This window comes from Bufo gargarizans, chromosome 4 (assembly GCF_014858855.1).
Source record: "Bufo gargarizans isolate SCDJY-AF-19 chromosome 4, ASM1485885v1, whole genome shotgun sequence".
NCBI classification, from domain to species: Eukaryota; Metazoa; Chordata; class Amphibia; order Anura; family Bufonidae; genus Bufo; species Bufo gargarizans.
Genome location: NC_058083.1, coordinates 148407260 through 148430211, shown reverse-complemented (window position 1 = coordinate 148430211; position 22952 = coordinate 148407260). Strand labels below are relative to the sequence as shown.

The following is a 22952-nucleotide window of genomic DNA, read 5'->3' as shown; positions in this document are numbered from 1 at the left end:
CATTCTGAATGGAGAGCAATCCATTCAGGATGCATCAGAATGTCTACAGTTCAGTCTTTTTGACTTTTCAGGACGGAGATAATACTGCAGCATGCTGTGGTTTTATCTCCATCCAAAATTCCGGAACACTTGCCGGCATTTTTTCCCATTGACATGCATTAATGCCGGATTCGGCATTGCGGTCTGCGCATGCTCAGACCGCAAAAAATTTGAAAAATATAAATGGCGGATTGGTTTTTCCAGATGACACCGGAGAGACGGATCAGGCATTTCAATGCATTTGTCATACAGATCAGGATCCTGATCCGTCTGACAAATGCCATCAGCTTGTATGCGTTTTGACGGATCCGGTAGGCAAGTGTGAAAGTACCCTTAGGCTGCCCTCGCTCCTAATGTTTTAGAGGGTCAGCTCAGCAGCAGATGCTCACCTCTAATGGTTTAGATGGTCATATTAGCAGCAGGCCCTCGCCACAAATGTTTTAGAGGGTCAGCTCAGCAGCAGACCCTCACCTCTAATGTTTTAGATGGTCAGATCAGCAGCAGGCCCTCACTCCTAATGTTTTAGATGGTCAGATCAGCAGCAGGCCCTCACTCCTAATGTTTTAGAGGGTCAGCTCAGCAGCAGACCCTCACCCCTAATGTTTTAGATGGTCAGATCAGCAGCAGGCCCTCACCCCTAATATTTTAGAGAGTCACCAGCAAGTCCTTGCTCCTAATGTTTTTGAGGGTCACCAGCAGGCCATCAATCATCATTTTCAAGGGTGTATGATGCCCTCCTTTGTGTAACAAAGGGTGTATTGGAGTGTGTTAAATATCGCCCAGCATTTCTTAATTTTGTAAGAGATGCTTCAGAAGGAGCCAACAAAATATGGAGAGTTCTTGATGAAAGATAAAAGTTAAAAGGGTTTAATTCGCATAAAAAGAAACAGTTACAAAGTTTAGGAAGAGAAAAATATAAAGTACAGCAGAAGAATCTCAAAAGATAACAAGCATATAATAAACCAATTTAGAATGAGTGAAGAAAAAGTGATTCCCTTAAAGTAACGTGTATGTGTGAATGTATGTGTGTGTAGAGAGCAACAGGTGTCTTGTCAAAGAATGCTCCCCCAATGTCATGAGACAAAGCCTTTTTATAGGTTGACTCTCCATAGAGTTACATTGTATCCTAAATTTACCATTATAACAGACATATATGGTTAACAAGTAAAACTCCTTATATCATGGTTTTCTAAGTATTCCTTATTTGTAAAGCTAATAATAATATGCTGAGTTAGGAGGATTCCTAACCTTTCTAAATACTATTGTCGTCTGAAGAACTGTCAAAATTGACACGTCACACAAGTGCTGACCTTTCATGGTCCTTAAAATACCCTATCCTACTAAAAAGTGTTAATATGTTATTTTACATTTCCCCCTGATTATGATTTTAAATCTAATTTTTCAATCATAACCTTCTAATTTAACGCAATTATTCACCATTCGTATTACATTCATATCACATTCATTCATTGACTATGTTATAGCACTTGGTTGATTGATCAATTTTTGGTTCAGTATTCAATATAGAATTGGAATACTGAGTTCTTTTTAACATTTCTTTTAAAATGTTGTCTCCCTTATTAATTTCTTCCTTTATATTCCTATGAGTTTTCCTAATCTTATACATAATAAAAATTTGATAGATAACACACAAAGATATCACAATAAATATAATAATAATAATAGGATGGGACAAAGTATTCCCAACTGCTGTTTGTGCAGAAGATTTTGTCCACATATTTACAGATTTCTTAAATTTTCCCCACCAAGATGTTCCAGACATAGTATTCCATTCAGGTTCTAATTCTGATAATTGTCCTTGATGATGATTAAATGCAATTTCAGCTTCTTTTACTTGTTCGTTTAATATTTTTAAAAGACCTTTATCCTTTTTAATTTCTTCTGTCCACTTATCCCACGGAAATTTATCAATTTGAGCGAGATTAAATTGTATTGGAAGGGTTTTTAATTGATTTGTATTTATGGAAGAAATATTAAGTCTTCCTAAATTCATAGAAATAGCTCTCAAATCTCCTTCCAAACAATATAGACCTCTTGTCAAATTCTCGTAATGTATACAAGAAGAAAAGAATGCTACAACCTTTTCTTTCTCAGACATCACTTGTACACAAACTTTGTTTAAACCAACTTGAGTTACCAAATCATGAATTGAGTATACATTCTCAATCCGTGCATGGCAAAAAGTTTGATCATGGAAACAAGAATGATAAATCGCCTTATCTTGCTCCGGTAGACAGATTATTTTAGAAACAAAGTGTAGACATGAAGAAAGATCCAATTGTTCTATATGAGAACCATCATATGCAAATTCTGTATATTGCAATTGATAATAAATCAACTGTGTTTCACTCACAGGAATTCCTAAAACAATTATTGGAACGACCATTTGTTCTCTTCCAGTTACTGGAATCAATGAGGTCGCTGTACATGTGTTCTCATTACATCCTAACCACTTATTTACTTATAAATCTATATGTCTCATACTGTCTCCAATTTTCCACCCAATCTTCATCAAATTTTCCTGTTATGGGAAAAATTTATCAATCCATTATTTTTACATAATTCTGGGTTTGAAACCAAATTTCCTCTCGAGATTTTCCCATTCTTCCAAATGATATCTTATCATTTGTGAGGTCTCCAGACCATGTAGCTGACTCATTTCCTTTTATCACGATACTCCAATATAATACATCTATCGATGTATACTCCCATGTACCTGTTCTATTGTTATGTGTGAATGTTCCATGTAATGTAATGTGTGTATCATGTCTGAAGTGTACTTCAATACAACAGTTAACACCATAACCCATGCAAAGACTTCTGGAAATGTCTCTGGAGTTATCTTGAATTTGTTCTTCCAGAAAATCCTCAAGATGAATCCTCTTTTCCTTCATGTAAGGATTGAAGTCTCTGTATCATGGTCACTCTTTTTATCATAAAATAATTCTGCGAACGTAGTTGTGAACATCATCATCAACAATGACATTCTCATCGTGAAACAATTTTTCTGAAGACATCTTTTTCCGTTGTAGAATGCATATTCCATGAAGAATTTCATTCCCTAATGAAGAAAAGCAGTATCATTATTTTGGTACATACAATTTACATTGATCAACATGTACCCACAATTTATGTTGTCTACGAGTATTCTTTAAAGCATTCGGTGCTCTTTGAACCAAAATCATTACTTGTCCCATAGTATCAATGATTTCAAAGGGACCTTCCCCATTACTTTCCCAAGGTCCACTATTCCTGAAGGTCTTAATCATTACAAAAGCACCTTTCACAAATTTAGAAGAGTGAGGTGGTATCATGCGTTGCATTTTAGATGCAGCATATGGAAGAATTGTACTTAAATTCTCTTGTAATAACTGTAACCACCTGGACCTTGCTACTGCATCTTTTTGAGGAGTAGACAAGAATGGTTCGTTTGGGAAAATTAATGGCATTATTCTTCCCGTCATCAATTCAAATGGAGTATATTGTGTCGTAGAGGAAACAGTTCCTCTTATACTCATTAGTACAAAGGGTACTGCATCAACCCATGTATTCCCTTTGTCTAATAACATTTTTGCAATCCTTGTCTTAATAGTTCTGTTCATTCTTTCCACAATGCCTGCAGATTGTGGGTGATATGATACATGGAACTGTTGTTTTACGCCTAGAATAGCACAAACTGTTTGCATGATTTTACCTGTAAAATGACTTCCTCTGTCAGATGTAATCATTCTTGGGATCCCCCAAGTACAAAACACATGATTCATCAATGCCCTTGCTGTAGACAGAGCATCATCCTTCCTGACAGGTAAGATCTCTACCCATTTTGAAAATACATCCACCACAACTAATGCATACCTCAGTCCATGTTTACCTGAAGGTAGAGGACCTATGTAGTCTATCTGTAATGTAGACCAAGGACCATCTGCAGGTGCAATTCGTAAAAGTGGAGGCTTTTGTCCTTTAGGTCGCGGGTTGACTTGAGCACAAATGAGACATGACTGAACAACATCTTGGACAGTTTTCTCCATTTTGTCCCTGTAAAATTTCTCTTTGAGAATTCCTAACAATTTTTCCTGACCCAAATGACCTAAACTCTCATGATTGTATTTGGTGAATTCAATCTGTAAGTGTTTTGGGACAACAGGACGCAATTCCCCCTTACAGTCATGACACAAAACCCCGTTTTCACAAACAAAGGGAGGTTTTGGATCAACCTGAGAAGTAGCAATGGACGAATCCTTTGCTTGTTCTTCTGCAAAAGAAGGCAAATGCGTGTCTGTTTCCTAACTGGTAAAGCTTTCAAAGATTCAGTTTCTCCCTCCAACTTTCCTGTCTTAGCTGCTTCCTTAGCCAATGCATCTACTGTATTGTTTCCAATAACTAGCTCATGTTTGCCTTTTTTATGTGCGGGAACTTTGACTATAGCATACCCATTTGGATTTTTAGTAGCTAACTTGAATACTTCCTTGAGTGTATCACTATGAATCAGGACCTTGTTAGAGGAATCTACAAAACCTCTCTTCTCCCACACTGGTAAATAGTCTGTCAGTGATCTCACGACATATGAGCTGTCACTATAAATAACCAAGGGACTCTTGTTTTCTTTCTCATCAATTGTCAGTACTGTCTTGACAGCTTCTAACTCTGCTCTCTGAGCTGAATAGTGTCCTGGTAGCCTATGCTGAACCGCATAACCCCTCTCAGGATACCAGAGAGCATAACCTGAATAGTATTTTCCCTCTGACCAAAATCTGGAGCCGTCTACGAACACTGGTTCATCAACGTTCTCTGCATCTCTTCTAAAAAGAGATAAATTTGGTTCACAAAATGTCTCTAAGCACTCATGCACTTTCCCTTCATACTGCATTAATTGAGGAAGTACATACTTGGCTTTGTGATCAATCTCAATTTGCTTTGATGATAAAGACAACAACCAATGTGCAAATCTTTGATGTGACACACCCGGGATGTTTTTCTCAAGGAGAAGTTTTAATGTGGAGTGAGGAGTCTGCAGAATGATTTTGTTAAATCCAACTATGTGTTCTATTGCCTTGACAGCAAAATGAACACCCACCAAATGTTTTGCACAAGTTTCAAACCCTTTTTCCACAGGTGTGAGAAGCTTGGAGAAATAGCCCAAAATCCGCCATTCTCCCCCTTGCAACTGCAAGAGTACAGCTGACACAGCCGTGTCTGAGGTATGAACCTGCAAAGCAAATGGTGCCAGAGGCATAACCGTTGATAATGCTGGAGAGGTTTGCATATTTCGCTTTAAAAGTTCAAATGCCTTCTGTTGTTCCTCTTCCCATGGTCCAAAAGAGTCATCATCATTATTTTTCAAGAGATCATAAAGAGGCTTAGCTTTTTCTGCAAACCCTTCTATGAATTCTCTGGAAAAGTTTACCAGACCCAATAAATGTCTTAGAGCCTTGTGTGATGTTGGAATGGGAAGAAAAGCAATTGCTTCAATCCTTTCTTGAAGAGGCTGTCTCTTTCCTGGACTGATTAACACTCCAAGATATCTCACTTTATTCCGTAATAATTTGACTTTTTGGGTATTCAATTTCAAACCTGCTTCATGCAACAATGAAAACAATTCTGCTAAGAGAGATAAATGCAACTCCCTATCCTCAGTGGCTAAAAGAATATCATCAACATATTGCAACAGACAATCGAGTCTTGAAAATTTGGACAATACTTTTGCAACTGCCTGATGAAATATGCTAGGTGATAAATGCGCTCCTTGAGGCAATCTGCAAAATACATATTGCTCATCCATATAAGAAAATGCAAACTTGTATTGACAACTTTTTGCTAGAGGAATGCTAAAAAAAACATTACTGATGTCTAAAACAGAGAAAAACTTTGCCTTAGCATTCAGTCGTGCCATCATGTCATGAGTATTTGCAACAATGGGTGCCACATTTGGGGTATACTTATTCAGCAGTCTTAGGTCCAATAACATTCGGTATGAACCATCAGGCTTCACGGTACACCACAAAGGATTGTTCGTTACTGAATTAGCTTTTCTAATTACACCTTGATCAGCCTTGGCTGAGGCAAGGATCCATCTTCCCAGCCAGAGCCATTAGCCTCAGCTGGTTGACAAGAAGAGCAGCCACCTCCAGCCTCCAGGAAGAAGCATCCCCTGTGAACCAAGCTGTGAGTAGATATCCAAAGTCCAGGAGAAGCCAAATTCCTCCTCAGCAAGTCAGGCCCATTACAAGCAGAAGACAGACAGAGCAGAAGACTAATACCTGCCAGACTCTTTAGGCATATGACAAGAAGCAGAATAGATATACATTCCTGCCACATATTGCCAATACCTGCTGGGACCCAAGACTATTGCTGTAACTTGTATGGATTTAAAGCTGCCATTCAGTAAGGACAAGTTGGATTATATCTCCTGTCCGGATCTCAATCATTCCACTATAACTCCTACTAACAACACTCATTTTATTTCAAGTGAGCCAGGCGTCCAGCCGTACCAAGGTAGGAGACACCGTTGACACTATACCTACAATGCTATACAGAGACATTATCCCCCTCTGGCATTCCTCACCTGGTACGTGAGTTGTAACATCTTAAAGGGCCCTGCTACAGTACCTGTGCAAGCTGCAATTGGCGTCACGAACTATTACACATATATACTGACCCACTGCATTAGCTGACCCACTGTACCGGTGTCCTGCTCATTGCACACTACAGGGAGTTTTATTGCTAAAAGGGCACTATAGGGGGCTTTATTTACACTGGGGGCATTATAAGGGAGCACCATAGCTGCTAAAGGCACTCTGATTACTATGGTTATTTTGTGTGGTTCTAGTACTTTTAGGGGGACTATCTGCATGGCAATATTATTCTGTTGTATAGCATTTCAGGGCAGTGGGGAATGTAAATACATGTAAGGATAAATGTAAACCTGGAATTCTTATTAAAGCGGAGCAACTTTGTGGTATTAGGAACTTTGATCCAATGTTAGATTTGGTTATAAATATTAGAACAAATGTAATTTTAATATATTTGCATAAACTTTGCTGTAAAGATCATGTACTGCTTAATGTATTTTATTTACTTGTCTGACTTCTTAACTCTCAGTCACTGGTCTATCCTTTTTAGCTAACTACTTATTTTTTTCAGGTGCTAATGTTATTAAACATTAACCCTGGGTTCACACCTGAGCGTTTCTGAGACGTGCGTATTTGTCGCACGTTTTTATGCGCGTTTTTTTGCAATAGTAAACGCGCGTTTGACACGCGTTTGTGTGATTGACTGCAGTGTTGTCCAATGAGTCTATGGCCAAAACGCGCGACAAACGCCCAAAAAAAAGCTCAAGAACTTGTTTATGCGTCGGGCGTTTTACAGCGCGTTCAAACGCGCTGTAAAACGCTCAAGTGTGAACCAGGGCCATAGGGAAGCATTGGTTTTCACGTGTTGAACGTTTTACAGCGCTGTAAAACGCTCAGGTGTGAACTTAGGGTTAGAGTTCTGGAGCGTGTCCTTCACTCTCTTCATCTGCCTTTTGGCAGAAAAGGAAACTAACTCTCCATCCCCATGTAGCTTCTCACCTTTTGTCTCAATCTTAACCACTAATCAGGAGTTAAACCAAGCAGCTCTTTCTTCCTGTCTCCTCTGCTGGCCCCTGAACAATGTCACAGCCAGAAATAGGGGCCCTAAAGAACTGACGGCTCTCAGAGAAGGCTCCTCCATCTTCATCTTTAACCCCTTAAGGACCCTGGGATTTTCCATTTTTGCGTTTTAGTTTTTCACTCCCCGCTTTCCCATAGTCCTTACTTTTTTATTTTTCCATTCACATAGTTTTATGAGGGTTTACTTTTTGCAGCACAAGTTGTACCTTCTAATGGCACCATTTACGGCTGCATACTATGTACTAGGGAGCGGGAACAAATTCCAAATGGGGTAAAATTGGGAAAAAACTAAATTCTGATATAGGTTTTTATTTATTTTTTACACTGTACACTATGCGGTAAAATTGACCTGTTATCTTCATTCTCCAGGTCAGTACGGTTCCAACGGTACCACACTTGTACAATTTTTCTTGAAAACAAAATTAAAAGCTTTGAGGATTTTTTTTTTTTACAACCATATAGCTATGTGTACAGGGCTGTGTGAGGGCTCATTTTTTGCAGGACAATCTGTTCTTTTCAGTGATACCAATTTTAAATGTGTGTGACTTTTCGATCACTTTTTATAAAAAAAATATTGGGTAGTTGAAGTGACAAAAAATGGCAAATTGGCTGTTTTCATTTTTTTCCCGCTACGCCATTTGCCGTATGCCATTAATATTGTTATATTTTAATAGTATGGGCATTTTCACATGCAGTAATGCCCATGATGTTTATTTTTTATTAGTTAAGTATTATTATTTTTTTAAGGAAAGGAGGGGGATTTGAACATTTGGGTTTTTCATTTTATTTATTTGTAAAAACTTTTTAAACTTTTTTTTAAGTCACCTTGGGTGACAATAACTGTCAATTATTCGATTGCCCACAGTATTCAGTGATGGCTAAATAGCCATCATTGAAGAGTTCATTTGCACTATATCAATAGAAGGCTGCCGATCTCAGCCGGGGAAAGCTGTTACCGGACCGGAAGCGTGCGACTTCCGGTTCCGGTCTGCTCAGATGATGTGGTCACATTTGACCACGGCATCTGAAGGGTAAGATGTATGCGATCAGCAGAAACCCTGCGGCTAAGGCGCCCGCTTGCACATGCATGTTTGGGGATCGGACCCATGACGTACAGCTACGTAATGGGTCCTTAAAGGGTTAAAACACTCACCAGTGCCAGGTACATAGATGAGGCAACTTGGGACAGTACTCTCTCTCTCTCTTCTTTAGCCTGCTATGTCTGAGACAGCCATCTATTGTTTCCTCAGCCCCTAACTGAGGAAATTATCAACATGTTAGTACCACTACCCAATACATCATCTACCTCATACAAATAATGTTCAACAGCATTTTGCATACATCATCAGCAACAATTTCATCACTATTCATTAATTAATTACAATAACTACAGACTGTTCTTCTAATTAAAAAAAAAACACCTTTTAATGAGACACAGCGAGCACAGTATTAAGGAGGCAGCAGGAAGACACAGTTGGGGCACCAGGATTGTGTAGAAAAGATGGCGAGGAAGATGGAAAAGTGAAGAATACAAGATTTCTGTGTGAAAACGTTTGCAGAGATGAAACCTGGTTGAGAGAAGTCATCATGGTGGTCTGGTCTGAACATCTACACCACAGGAGACATCACTGGAAATAATAGGTATGTAGTGCTGTAGTCTCCTGTATGTTTTGTAGCACTGAAAGACCAGGTAGCATGCCGAAGATATTACTGTCTTTGTGTTGTGGCCCACATCATACCTCCTCAGCCCCCTCCTCCATATCATAATTAGGGACAACTAGAGGAGGATGACAGAAAGTGGCAGCTGGACACTACAGAGACTTCTAGGGAAGTATTTTTTGCTACTATTTGGTTCTGTTGGGGTAGTATTTTGTGCTGCACAATGGTATTTAGTTTTGCTGGTTCAGAATTTTTCTGCTTCTATTTGGTTCTGCTGGAGCAGTATTTTGTGCTGCACGGTAGTATTTAGTTTTTCTGGGACAGTATTTTTTGCTGCTATTTGGCTCTGCTGGGTCTGTATTTTCTGCTGCACGGTGGTATTCCTGACTCCGCTGACTTATGTTAGCCCCTCCTACCTGTGTTTGCCCATCTTTTGTCAATTTGGACCCGTCTACAACATTGAGGCAGTTAATTTTTTTTTTCCAGGGCACTTTACGTTCCCAGTTTGCCCCTGGATTAGCCAAATATATGCATCTGAATGTTGTGTTCATGACATGATAGCCCACATTTACTAAAAGTATTCTTTAAAAGTAAGACAGTGTAAACTTAGACAATAGACAGTCCTAAACTAAAGTATTACATAGATAATGATGGCTGATAGATCTGGCATACCTATAGACCAGGGATGGCCAACCTGAGGCTCTCCAGCTGTTGCAAAACTACAACTCCCAGCATCCCGAGACTGCCTTTAGTCCAGCATATAAATCAAACTTTTCAGAACGCGTTTCGGCCCGTCCTGCCTTTCTCAACTGATCGGAGGATAGGTCATCAATATCTGTAGCCCGGAGAACCTCTTTAAGTATAATTGCTGCTGTGACAGAAAGTCATCCTTGAACAGCAACCGAGTGGTTAATACAAGTCGGCCTGCCAAGGTCATTCCATAAGCTTGTGGCACCTAATTATGTGATGCCTAAGATCTCTGCCTGGATGCCACAGCTGAAGAGATATGTATCACTGCTGCTGAACTGTGGCTTGAAGTGGAATGCCTGTGCAAATGAGCTAGTTGTATTGTATGCAGAGCAAAGGTCTTTGTCTATTTATTCTACTGCTGTGAGTACAGGGACTGCAAAACTTTCCCAGACAGTAATAGACGCCATTATCCTGCAGTCCATGTTCATGGCTTTATTAAGGTGCCATCTATCCCAGTACTTCAGATCCATTATGAAACTATATGTGACATGACGGTAATGGTAATAATTTCAATACTTTTTTGCAAAGAGTAGTAAGAGCTCTGATGCGGCATCCTATATCAAATTTGGAAGATGAAAGCTCTTCCTCATCATCTTTCCTAAATTATTAAACTGCATCAGTATCAGAGAAGCATTAATAAGCTTTCATCAAAAAGAGGGTTAAATAATGACAGACAGAGAAAGGGGAATGGCTCTCTGTAACCTTAGCATAGGAATTGGCATAGGCGGCAAGATACAAATAGAACATTTAGTGAAATCATAAACTAATTATAGAAGCAATGGGATTTTATTACAGCCCAGTCTGAGATGCTAAGTGTTTGCTTATACTGGCATTAGAAATGTATACCCCCGGCTTTAGTGAATATGCCTAAAATGTAACAAAATACATTATAACCGCCCCGCCTGTCCTCATCCAACCACTATAACTAACTTCTTCGTTAGACCAATTCCTCTTTAACTTCACAATCTATGCTTGCTGTGAGTGAATAGTAACATTTCTGTGTACATCTACAGGTTGCAGGACACGTTACAAGAACGAGTTGTTGCATACTATATACAAGCTGTATACCTAGGGTTTGGCTTCATGTTCAGGTTTTCTGATGTCATTTTTTAAGCCAAAACCAGAAGTGGATAAAAAAGGTTACATAGTGTCTGTCCTTTATACTTACTCTCCCTTTAGGGTCCACGTTTGGTTTTGGCTTCCAAAACTGCAGCAGAAATCCTGAACGTGGAATCCCAGCCTTAGTGAGCAATACAAACCAGGGCAAGCCAAAGTTTCCCACTTCAAGATGTTGCTATTCAGTGGTGGTAAGCATAAATTGATGAGGAACTGACACAAAGTGAATAGAAATTGAGATTTTTTTTTTACGTGAAACCAGAAAACCTGTTCAGATTTGATCAGAGTGCAAATAATTCCTCTCTTCGGTCTTTTAGACATCTATTGTTTTCCAACATAAAAATGATGACCCTAGAATGCAGATTGTAAGCTCTGATCGAACAAACTGCCTGATTTTTGCAATATATACAGGATACAGATTTAATACAACGTGAAATTAACTTTTAATGATTTAGCATACTTAGCACTGGTGCAGTCCCAGATTTATAGAATTTGCATTTTCTTTCAGGCATAAAATAAAAATTCAATACAACTGTTGTGAAAAAAATTGTTAACCTCCTATTAATTACATGGCTCCTTGAGCATGGTCTTCATACATCTTCAAATAGTGTATGTGGCATGGTAAGACATCTATGCGCTGAAGACAGTATAAAGTATAAAATTACACATATGCTAGTGGAAAATGAAAAAAGAACACCTGGAAAACTTAATGCAATTGAGCTGAGATTGACAAAGTATGAACTACTAATGATGCTTGGTCAATGATCACACAACCAGTGTGGTGAACCCTTTATTTTGGGAAGAGAAATACCACTGCACACTCGAGGTAAACACGCAAGTAAAATTATTTTATTGTGACATATTCTCCAATGAATACATAGGTAGATAAGGAAGAATGCCTATTTTTGTTACTCCAAATCTTGACGTTTCAGTAATTTCAGACCTTGGTCACATAAGTCACTAATGAAAAAAGGGAACAGAAATCTATTAGTTAAGAGTAAAAAAAAATGATGTTACATAGTAAGCTAGCTAAACGGCTAAATGGAGAGTAAACCCATATATAGCAAAGTTTAAGAAATATGGGTCAAAGACAATATGGATGTTTTAAAAATGGCCATATAAATTAGAACAATAGTGTTGAACCTGGGCTGAAAGGACACATAATGTAATGATATATGTTGTACCTATAGTGTAAAATATAGGGTATATATTGTAGCTGAATACCACAGACTTAACCGCAAACCACGTGGTCTCAAAAGCAACCTCAGACCCACTTTGTTTCACAATGATCCAGAATATTGCAACAAGTTCCAGAACATATTGAACAAATGTTCGCTTGATCTCCTGATACTAACTATTGAATTCCTACAGAAATCAACTAATTATCTGAAAGCCAAGACCAATGCAATAGAGCATCAACTAACATCTATTCTCCCAGGCACCGAGTGGCTTGAATCCAAAACTAAGCTTGATAAATTGTTGATGAATCTCCGGAAAAAGACAAAAAAAAGAAAACGAGACAAGTTCCTGAGAGACACAGAAGACTTTACCAATGATCACTTCTATAGATGGCAAGACAGCACCAACCGATACTAGAACTCTACACGCAGACAGTACTACCACCGCAGCTCTAATAGCTCTGATAGTGATACTTCCTACACACGTCCAAACCAGCGTTTTTTAGGACAACTTGGCCGCCAACCAAACCAACGAGGAGGAGCCGCAAGAAATCAAGACACCAACCCGGAATCTCAGATCCAGACCCGCTCACAGGTAGGACTTGTAATCTAGCGATCAATATTTCTTTGTGCCCTCTAACACCCACTGAGCTTGATATATTACAGAAGGGTCTCACCTTTTGTCCCACACCACAACTTAATGACAGTTGTAACAGGAACTCCAAAGCTTATTTCGCACAATAAGACTGAAAACCCATTTCGGTAATCCGGAGATCCCGCTCATTAATTCCTCAACTATGGACACAGGTGCATATACCCAAGCCTCCATTTCTATTGAACAGTTGGGGCACCGTAAACCGAGTAACTTCAATTCCCCTAAAACCTACCATACAGCGTAAACTACAATTAAGCTCATACATAAAGACATTAATAAAATTGTCACAGATTACAAACACGGCTGCTATCCCACAAGGAACAACCTCACAGCAGAAAAAAAACTGACTATAATGAGTCTCCAACGGAATCGCAGAAATACTATAAAACCGGCGGACAAGAGTGGGGCAATTGTCATCTTAAACACAAGAGACTACAAAGATGAATTAGAACGCCAGTTAGCCGACATGAAAACATACACCATATTGACAACTGACCCCACACCAAGTAGTCGTTCAAAAATACAGGCCATCGTTGGTAAACACCTTGCATGTGACACCATTGACAAAAAAACTGCTGACTTTCTCACCAACCATTAACCTATAACCCCTGTTATATACATTATACCTAAAATACACAAGTCACTACACAAACCACTAGGTCGCCCTAGACCTCAAATCGATTGCACCAGACAGTATTCTGGTCACCTTTGATGTAAATAGCCTCTACACCAGCATAGAACATGACAAAGGTATCCTATCCATAAAATCCCTACTAGAACAGTCCACCCATGACCCCAATATCATTCAATTGGTACTTGAAAAACTCAACATTGTCCTAAGGGACAATTTCTTCCTTTACGCTGACACCGTCTACTTGCAGACTGCGGGACCGCCATGGGTGCGAACGTGGCTTCGCCCTACTCTAATGGCTATATGGCCCACTTTGAAGAATCTTACATATATTTCCTTGATGTTTTCAAACAACATGTCAAATGTTAGTTCAGATTCATCAATTATATTTTTTGCATATGGAATGGCTCTCAGACCTCCTTATCAGAGTTCACGTTTACTCAACAGTCCTAGACCACAATTACAATTCACCTTGAATTACGATTCCCACTCCATAAGCTTCCTCGACAAAAGAATGTTAAAGGACGACATGGGCAACATCAATACTGACCTCTATACAAAACAGACCGATCGCAATGGTCTCTTACACTATGCTAGTTGCCACCCTTCCACCCACAACAAAAAAACTTTCTTCCATGACCAAAGTTTCAGCTTGTTATTTGCATTGTCTCTAGATAGGCACAACTCCAAACCATTGCCTCTAAATTCACTGAAAAAGGTTACCCCAAAAAATTACTTGATAAAGAAATGTCTTACATACTTACCTCCGTAAAACCAGCCAAAGAAACCCCTCAATGGTTTCCTTTTGTCCATACTTATCATCCCCTCATGCCTAAAATTCAACATGTAATCCGAAACCATTGGCCCCTCTTAAAAAATGCCTACCCCACGATACAATACTTCCAAACCCCACCTTTAATGTGCCTGAACAGACTTACCAACCTCAGAGACAAACTTATTAAAGCTGACATAGGGAGCCAAATACTCCAACCAAGACAAACTTTCCTCAAGACTCAACGCCATGGCACCTTTCCTTGCTTACACATGCAGTTGCTGCTCCAATATAATAAAGGGCGATCATATCACACATCCACATATAGGCAGATACTTTGCAATTAAAGATTTATTCACATGCGATTCGACATTTGTCATTTATCTTATCAAATGCCCATGCGGACTCCTCTATGTGGGTGAAACCATGCAACCTATACGGGATCGTATGACAAGCCACAAATCCACTATTGCAAAAATAACTGGTTGCCAATCCCTGATCATTTTAACAAAGCCCCCCACAGTATTGCCCAAATCAAGTTTCAGATAATCGAAAAAGTCCAACACCCACGGCGGGGTGGGAACCACATACACTTGCTGAAAGAACACAAAGCTTACTGGAGCTACACACTACAGAACCTACACCCCAAAGGTCTTAAACTGGACTTTAATCCATATATTTAATGCTTATTAACTGTCACGGCAAGTAGGGATAAGAGAAACACCAAGTAAACAAACAGCAACAGGTAAACAGATTAGGACCTAAAGCTAGGGAGGAGGGATTGGTAACCTCCTAACAATCCCTGAGCCTCTCCCTGACTGCTAACAGTATGAGCAAGTCCTGATGGTGAACAAACTCATATGCTGGAATCTAAGCCCTGCTGACACTGTTGAAAACCCTAACTTAGGGAGCAGGGAATGAGACAGCCGGTACCTTCCACTGTGAAGGGACGAGCGTCTCCCTGAGACCTAGAAGCAACACACTCACAAAGGAGAAAACAGGAGGACTTAGCTTGAGACAAGCGGGAAGTAGAGGATCCACAAACAACCAGTATAGAACTCAACCGCAAAGTCAGCAGTAAGAGGCGGACTTAAATAGAGCCTCTAAACAGATAGCGAGCAGAACCTGTGGAGGGGTGGGATCCAGCCCACAACAACAAACAGAAAGGAAACACAGAAAGACCTGTCAGATAGACTCCCGTTCTGCAAGTCTATCTATTCTCAAATCTCTCACAGGGCAGGCAGTTACATTAACACATGACAAGCCTGTCTAATTTGTTTACTGTTACTAATCTACATTTTACTTTCCAGACCCATTGACCCTTCGATGGACCCCTAAGGTAGTATGAACCCCAGACCGGCCTCTTCTCCTGTTACCCACACATCACATGCACCACATAACACACACATCTTTCACTGTACTTTATTTCATATTTTTACATAATTTCTTTGCTTTTTTTCTATTTATTTCACTTTATTTTTATCTATTATTTTTATATTATTTTATTATTTTTTACTTTTATTTCATTTTTTGAAATTTTTATTATTTTGTATTTTTATTTAAATTTCATTATTTTCTCATTCCCCTCTCCCTTTTTTCCTATTTTACTTTCTTCCTCTCCACTTTCCCCTTTTCCTGATACTCCCCTTCCTCTTTCTTTCTTCCACTCATTCTTTTCTTTCGCTTCTGCCACTTATACATTTACCATTGTCCACATCACCACACTCATTCTAGCAACCTTCTTTTCCCTTTCCTTTCACTATTCATACTATACCCTTCTTCTCTCTATAGCCGTGCAGCCTTCAACAAGATTCCACTCAGTCACAGGTCTAACCCATCCCACTATGCGCCCATAGTCTTGCGAGATCTGAGGCAAACCATGCGACTGCTATGAGGCCCAGGGCAAGAAGGGGCCCAGTTTCAGTTGGGATTATATCCTCTTCTACTGGAGGTGAAAACTTGGTCGGGACTCTACCCTCTAAAGGAACAACTTTTAGCAAATAAAGCAGTGGAATAATGGCCCAAGGGTCATTGAAAGGGGTTTAGGCAGAAACCAAAACCCATCTGTCCTGTATGGGGGGGGGGGGGAGGGCAGAGGCCAATTGCACTCTGCCCAGATGCCAGCTCTTCCACTGGGGTAGCCTGTGGGGAGTCAGTCTCTATACAAGAGAATAGGGGGAGAGCAGAGACCGACTGGACTCTGCCAAGATGCCAGCTCTTCTGCTGGGGTAGCCTGGGGGGAGTCAGGCTCTGGACAAGAGGATAAGGGAGGGCAGAGGCCGACTGCACTCTGCCCATATGCCAGCTCTTCCGCTGGGGTAGTCTGTGGGGAGTCATGCTCTGGACAAGAGGATAGGGGAGGGCAGAGGCCAACTGCGCTCTGCCCAGATGCCAGCTCTTCCACTCGGATGGGGTCAGGGAATTCTACCCCTAGGACCTGGTTGCGGATCTGCTGTGGAGAGGAGGGATCACTTACCTCCTCCTCCTGGCATTCCTGCGGGGTTGGTTGGGGATCTGTACAGGCCGAACAGCATCCCTGTAGGTCTGGTGCAGAGACCGCGGTTCCATCTGCACGATTGGAGTTAGGGGTGCTGTCCCCCTGTGGTTGGGGAGAGAGACCGGTTGTCTCCTCTTCCTGCAAAACACACCACAGCTGGGGAGCAGGACCGACTGTCCCTACTCCCTGAAACTCCGGCTGCCGTTGGGGATCTGGGCCGACCACCCAGCATCCCTGTAGGGCCGATGGAGAGACCTTGGTCCCATCTCCACCTGCCATATAGAGTTTCCTCCAGAAACCGACTATAAGGTCCCCTACCGCTGTAGCTGGTAGTGAAATAGGGGTTACCTCAGCCGGATCTTCCCCGCCGCAGGGCTTTAATTCTGGGACTGCCCAGTCTTGCATACCCTGCCTGAAGTCGTAGATGTCCCAAAATCAGTTCTCCACAGTGCTCCCGAACTCCGGTTCTGTGAAAATCCTCCCACAACAGGCCAGGGGCATCGTAATCATACCCCTCCCTCCGGGTTGTTGTGCTCAGCCTTCCAGGGTGTATGCCGAGCTGTATATACCACCAAAGCGCCTAGTAGGCAGCCTCTAGCCACAGCTTCTGTAGCACCCAGAGCTCGAGCTCCTTCACCCACTCCTCCAGGGGTTGCTCTCCCAGGAGGGGCATCCGTAGTGCCAGTCGCGTCTGCCATCACTGGTCCTTGCTGGGGAATCTCTCACCCTGCCGACGCTGTATGCCCTCCAGGGCCTCATACCCTTTCCGGACTGTATCTGATCGATCAGTTCCTCCTCCTCGTCTAGTGACACTGTTTGGTTACAATCTGGTACCATACTGCTGTAGCCAGGGGCGCTGTACGGGGACAAGCGTTGCCCTCAATTTTGTAAATCCAAGAATGGTGTCTCTGAGCTGCTTCTCCTCGCACTAGGACACCATCCCACTGCTGCCACCAGTTGTTACGGCACCCTGAGTAAGTAAAGGGGTTAACGCAACCAAAGCTGTTCTTTTTCTCAAATATGAAGTCAGCTACCGAACACTCCTAGGTGCCGAACAGGAATCATACGAATTATCCCACCCCCCAAGTACGAGAGGAGGCTCTGTAATGAGAGTCAAGCAGGAACTCTTTAATGAGGCTAAATGTCAGCCTTTTATGCAGGTCTTCCAGCAAGGGACACTCCCCCTGGGGACCTTGTGAAAGACTGTGACAGTTTATACAATAGCCAATCACATACATTTACAGTATTGAAACACTCCCAGCAATTGTACACAATCCCCCTTCTGCCTGCGATACAATTAACAAAGTACAATGGGCATTGCCCGTGACACAATCAACAAAATACAATGGTCTCTGCCTGTGATACAATTACCAAACACAATGGGCTCTGCTTGTGATACAATTACCAAACATAATGGGCTCATTTAATCACTGACAAGCAGAAAAATACATATTTTTTTCCAAAACACAGAAAACACCTCAAAACCCCACATATCCTCATTTGACCGACTGCAGGCATGGCTTTCCTGCCCAAAACAGTTCCACAGATTTAGGCTGTGCAGCCGGTCTATCTTCTACTTCAAACTTAGTATATGGGGCATAATCCTGAGGCAAGAGGCTGGCAAACAGGCCCCTCCAAAACCCAGTGGCGAGGTTATTTTTGCAACACACCCGCCATGACAAGCTTTTTGGAAAACTGTTAATAAGTGGAGGAGCAGTTAATCACTCCATGGTGTAGTCTGATCAGTAGGTTCATGTGGGACACACAGATAAACACATAGGTTGTGCTTCGGGTGGTATGTGCTGTTATGATAACATTTACATGAGACAGCAGTACTGAAATTGAAGACTTGGTACTTGTGGTGACACAAATCCCATCTGTCAACAAGAGAAAAGTGAAGAGGATTAACAGGAGCAAATAGACCTTCAAGCTCAAGAAAATCATTTACAGACTAAACCTTCTGATTGTGAGGTTAGCTATGGGAAAACCAGTAACATATATAAGGAGGGGATTGGAAAGAACTTTTTATATGTCATAAGAAATTGTGAGCAAATGGGATAATAAATCGTACACATCCATGACACATTACTTCCAGCATAGGGGTACACTGCCTCAAAGGAAAGTCCATTGTTGGTATTTCGGTTCACAAATGTGCAACATGAATATTAGTAGAGACTTATTAATGTAAAGTGCCATTAGTTTCAGGATGCTCTACATAAAGTGGTTTACACACATAAAATAAAGCAAAGGCAAATAATAAGCATGAACTGACTGAGTGATAATCCGTTAGAGGGGGAGAGAACCCTGGTGGCAAAACACTGCTTATAGATCTAAGGGAAGGAAGTAGGAGACATTAGGTCACATTTAGAGTGTGCGTGTCACCATTGCCAGCCAATCAGTGGCCTCAGCAGTTGACGATAGTAACGTGCTGTGCCTGCACACATCACCCCTGAGGCCATCAATTGGCTAGCAGCCGTGATGTGCATGTAGATGGCAGGATTTAGGGGGAAATGTCTCTCCTTGGGGAGACAGCGCCTTAGTCGGCATGAGGAGATTTATGGGCCGTACATGCTTCTCTGGAATTCTGGAAAGAAAGGAATGCAAATGTCTAATGCCACCAGATGTAAGACAGCTATCCTATAAATTAACATTCGACCCTATAATAGGCCTTAAGACATGACTCGGATATTAAACAAGCCAGCACCTCATCTGCAGACAGCTGTTTCAGGGTGATTGACCCTCATCAGTGCAGAGCAGAGAGTACTGGCTTATTTAATGTAATTTAACTATAACATTTTAGATGCAGGTCTTAATAAAGCTCTATAGCTGGCGGTGGATCTGCCAGAGGTATGAAGAGGTGCAGGCCTCTCCATAACTTCAGCGACCGGTTCTAAATATAAGACTGCTTCCAAGCTGTCTTATATTTAGACAATTTTTTAGGCCTAAAACAGGAGTTGAAAATTGAGAATTTTAGAACCGGAGTGAGTAGAGAGAAGTCGCAGATAGAGGTGCAACTAATGCCTCTTTCAGATGGTGCATTGCGGGAAAACCCGCTCAAGTGCGCACACAATTTCAGTAAGTTTTGACTTTGATTGCGTTGCGTTGTTCAGTTTTTATCGCGTGGGGGCAATGCGTTTTGCACAAAAATTGCATGTGGTACCCAGAACCGAACTTCTTAACTGAAGTTCGGGTTTGGGTTCGGTGTTGTGTAGATGTTATTATTTTCCCTTGGAACATGGTATTAATAATTCTTAATACAGAATGCTTAGTAAAATGTTGCTTGAGGGGTTAAAAAATATAAAAAAAATTACTCACCTTATCCACTTAATCGCGCAGCCGGCATCGTCTTCTATATTTTTCTTTAAGGGCCTGCAAAAGGTCCTTTGATGACTTAATCACGCTCACCAAGTGATCCTTCTATTTTCATTCAGCAGGACCTGCGCTGGCATCACCACGCTCACCACTTCATGAGCGCGATTACATCATCAAAAGGTCCTTTTGCAGGTCCTCAAAGAAGAAGAAAAAAGACGATGCCGGCTGCGCGATCAAGTGGATGAGGTGAGCAATTTAAAAAAAAAAAATGTAACCCCTAAAGCACCATTTTACTAAGCATTCTGTATTAAGAATGCTATTATTTTCTTTTATAACCATGTTATAAGGGAAAATAATACAGTAAAAATAATCAATTTACTAACTTCATCTCGTAGCAACCATGCGTGAAAATCACATTGCATCCGCACTTGCTTGCATATGATTATGTTAACCTGTGGTGGAGGGTGGTGAAGTCTTATCCATGTACTTTTAATCAGAATTAAAATAAAGACGACGTTCATTTTTTCGGATGCTGGATACTCCAGAATTGTTTAATTGATGTGCAGTTCTAAGCGCTAGGAATACAGCGCTCCTTGCAGATTGCTGAAGCCGCGCCTCCTTAAGCGATTTCTACGGCTCTGCCTGTGAAACTCCAATGACGTCATGGGGGACTCCGGTGGGGAGGAGAGGGTCACGCTTTCCTTGTGCGCTTTTACAGGCTGAGCGGCTAGACGCGCCGGAACACACTACACGTGCAGAGGGCAGGCCATACGCTGTTCTCCAGCTGATAGAAGACTGCATGTGGAGCCACTGGTGGGAATATTTTAGGGAGCTATATGCCCCAATTAACCCCTCTTGGTCTCTACATAGTCTATCTATAGGTCCATTTAATCTAGTATTTCTACATTAGGCACCATCCTTTTTATCTACCCTTAATTGTGGTTGGCACTCTACATACCAGTTGTAGACAGCCAACCCTTTCTCAGCCCCTAATCCCCTGATGAGTCTAGGCCTAGTAATATTGTAGACGAAAGGCATAGGAATTAATTCTGCTTTTAGGGGTCCTTTACTTATTAGTATCCTGAGGCAGGGATGTCCAGGGCCTGTAATATTTTAGGGAGAGGTTGTCAGGGCGATAACTCTGTATTAGGAGGTCATCAGGGACTTCTAGACCTGGCAGGGCATTCCAGGGACAGAGGTTTTTATTAGGACCCTGCCCTTGCTGAAAGATTGACCACTGGAACTTCAAGACGGTATCCAGACTACGCCCATTTACCGGTAAGACCGTTCCTTACATATTGTGGAATTCATACCTGATTGGGAAGTTTTGTAACTTTGCCTTGTGGTTGGTGCTGTTAACTCTGGGCAGCCATGGTAATATTGTCTGTTTTATGTTGGTGATTTTTGTTGCACAGTTTTGTGGTGTGCATATACCTAGCACTATATTTTTTGATTGTACTCTCTTAACTCTGAATTTACCGTAATAAACGTTATGTTTTAATAGATGAGAAGGTTTTGTCACAGCTTACCAATATCCCTAGCAACAGTGGCGTACCTACCATATAGGCAGACCACGCAGCTGCTATGGGGCCCATGAGAAAGAGGGGCCCGAATTGGAGGAGAGGCCCCACCCCCTAATTGCTCCTGTATATTTTTCTAAAGCTAAAGGACCTTTTATGATGTCATCACAGGTCCTGTAAGGGAACTGCACAGTGTAAAGTGTAGTTCCCAGGTTAGAACAGTGCATCTGCCAGGACCTGTGATGACATCATCTTCAACATCACACGTCCTGCAGAATCTGCAAAAATTGTGTAGTTCCTAGGTTTGAAAGGTACATCTGCCAGGACCTGTGATAAATGCAATATGTACAGATATATAGTATATAGAGCAGTGTACTTATATGTGAGGTATGGGGTATAATAGATGCAGTGTGTACAGATATATAGTATATACAGCAGTGCACTGACATGTGAGGTATAATAGATGCTGTGTGTACAGATATATAGTATATACAGCAGTGTACTGATATGTGAGGTATGATGTATAATAGATGCAGTGTGTACAGATATATAGTATATACAGCAGTGCACTGATATGTTAGGTATGAGGTGTAATAGATGATGTGTGTACAGATATATTGTATATACAGCAGTATACTGATATGTGAGGTACAAGGTATAATAGATGAAGTGTGTACAGATATATTTTATATACAGCGGTGTTCTGATATGTGAGGTGCGAGCCGTCAATACACTACTGTATTTACTATATACCTGTACACACTGCATCTATTATACATCGTACCTCACATATTACACTACTGTATATACTATATACCTGTACACACTGAATATATTATACCCCTTACCTCACACATTAGTACACTGCTGTATATACTATATACCTGTACACACTGCATATATTATACCCTGTACCTCACATAACTGTACACTGCTGTATATACTATATATCTGTACACACAGCATCTATTATACCTTGTACCTCACATGTCAGTACACTGCTGTATATACTATATATCTGTACACACTGCATTTATTATACCTTGTACCTCACATGTCAGTACACTGCTGTATATACTATATATCTGTACACACTGCATTTATTATAGCTCTTTTGTGTGCCAGGGCTGTTTTGTAATCCCAATCCTGCCCT

At 41.0% G+C, this 22952-nt stretch overlaps 1 protein-coding gene across 4 annotated transcripts in view; it reads right to left on the bottom strand.

Moving 5' to 3' along the window:
• Positions 1 to 883: 883 nt before the first annotated feature.
• The window catches only part of LOC122934726, a 121828-nt gene continuing 99759 nt past the window's right edge, over positions 884 to 22952 (bottom strand). Inside the window, exons 1-3 of one of the 4 annotated variants that reach the window (XM_044290393.1) lie at positions 11287 to 11343; positions 8863 to 8966; positions 884 to 3121 (exon numbers count right to left, since the gene is read on the bottom strand). In XM_044290393.1, coding sequence (XP_044146328.1) covers positions 1502 to 2446 — 945 coding nt within the window. In that variant the 5' untranslated portion in view covers positions 2447 to 3121; positions 8863 to 8966; positions 11287 to 11343 and the 3' untranslated portion in view covers positions 884 to 1501. Of the gene's footprint in view, positions 3122 to 8862; positions 8967 to 10040; positions 10365 to 11286; positions 11344 to 22952 lie in introns of those variants that run through there. The other 3 variants (XM_044290391.1, XM_044290392.1, XM_044290394.1) reach the window with 3 other exon arrangements.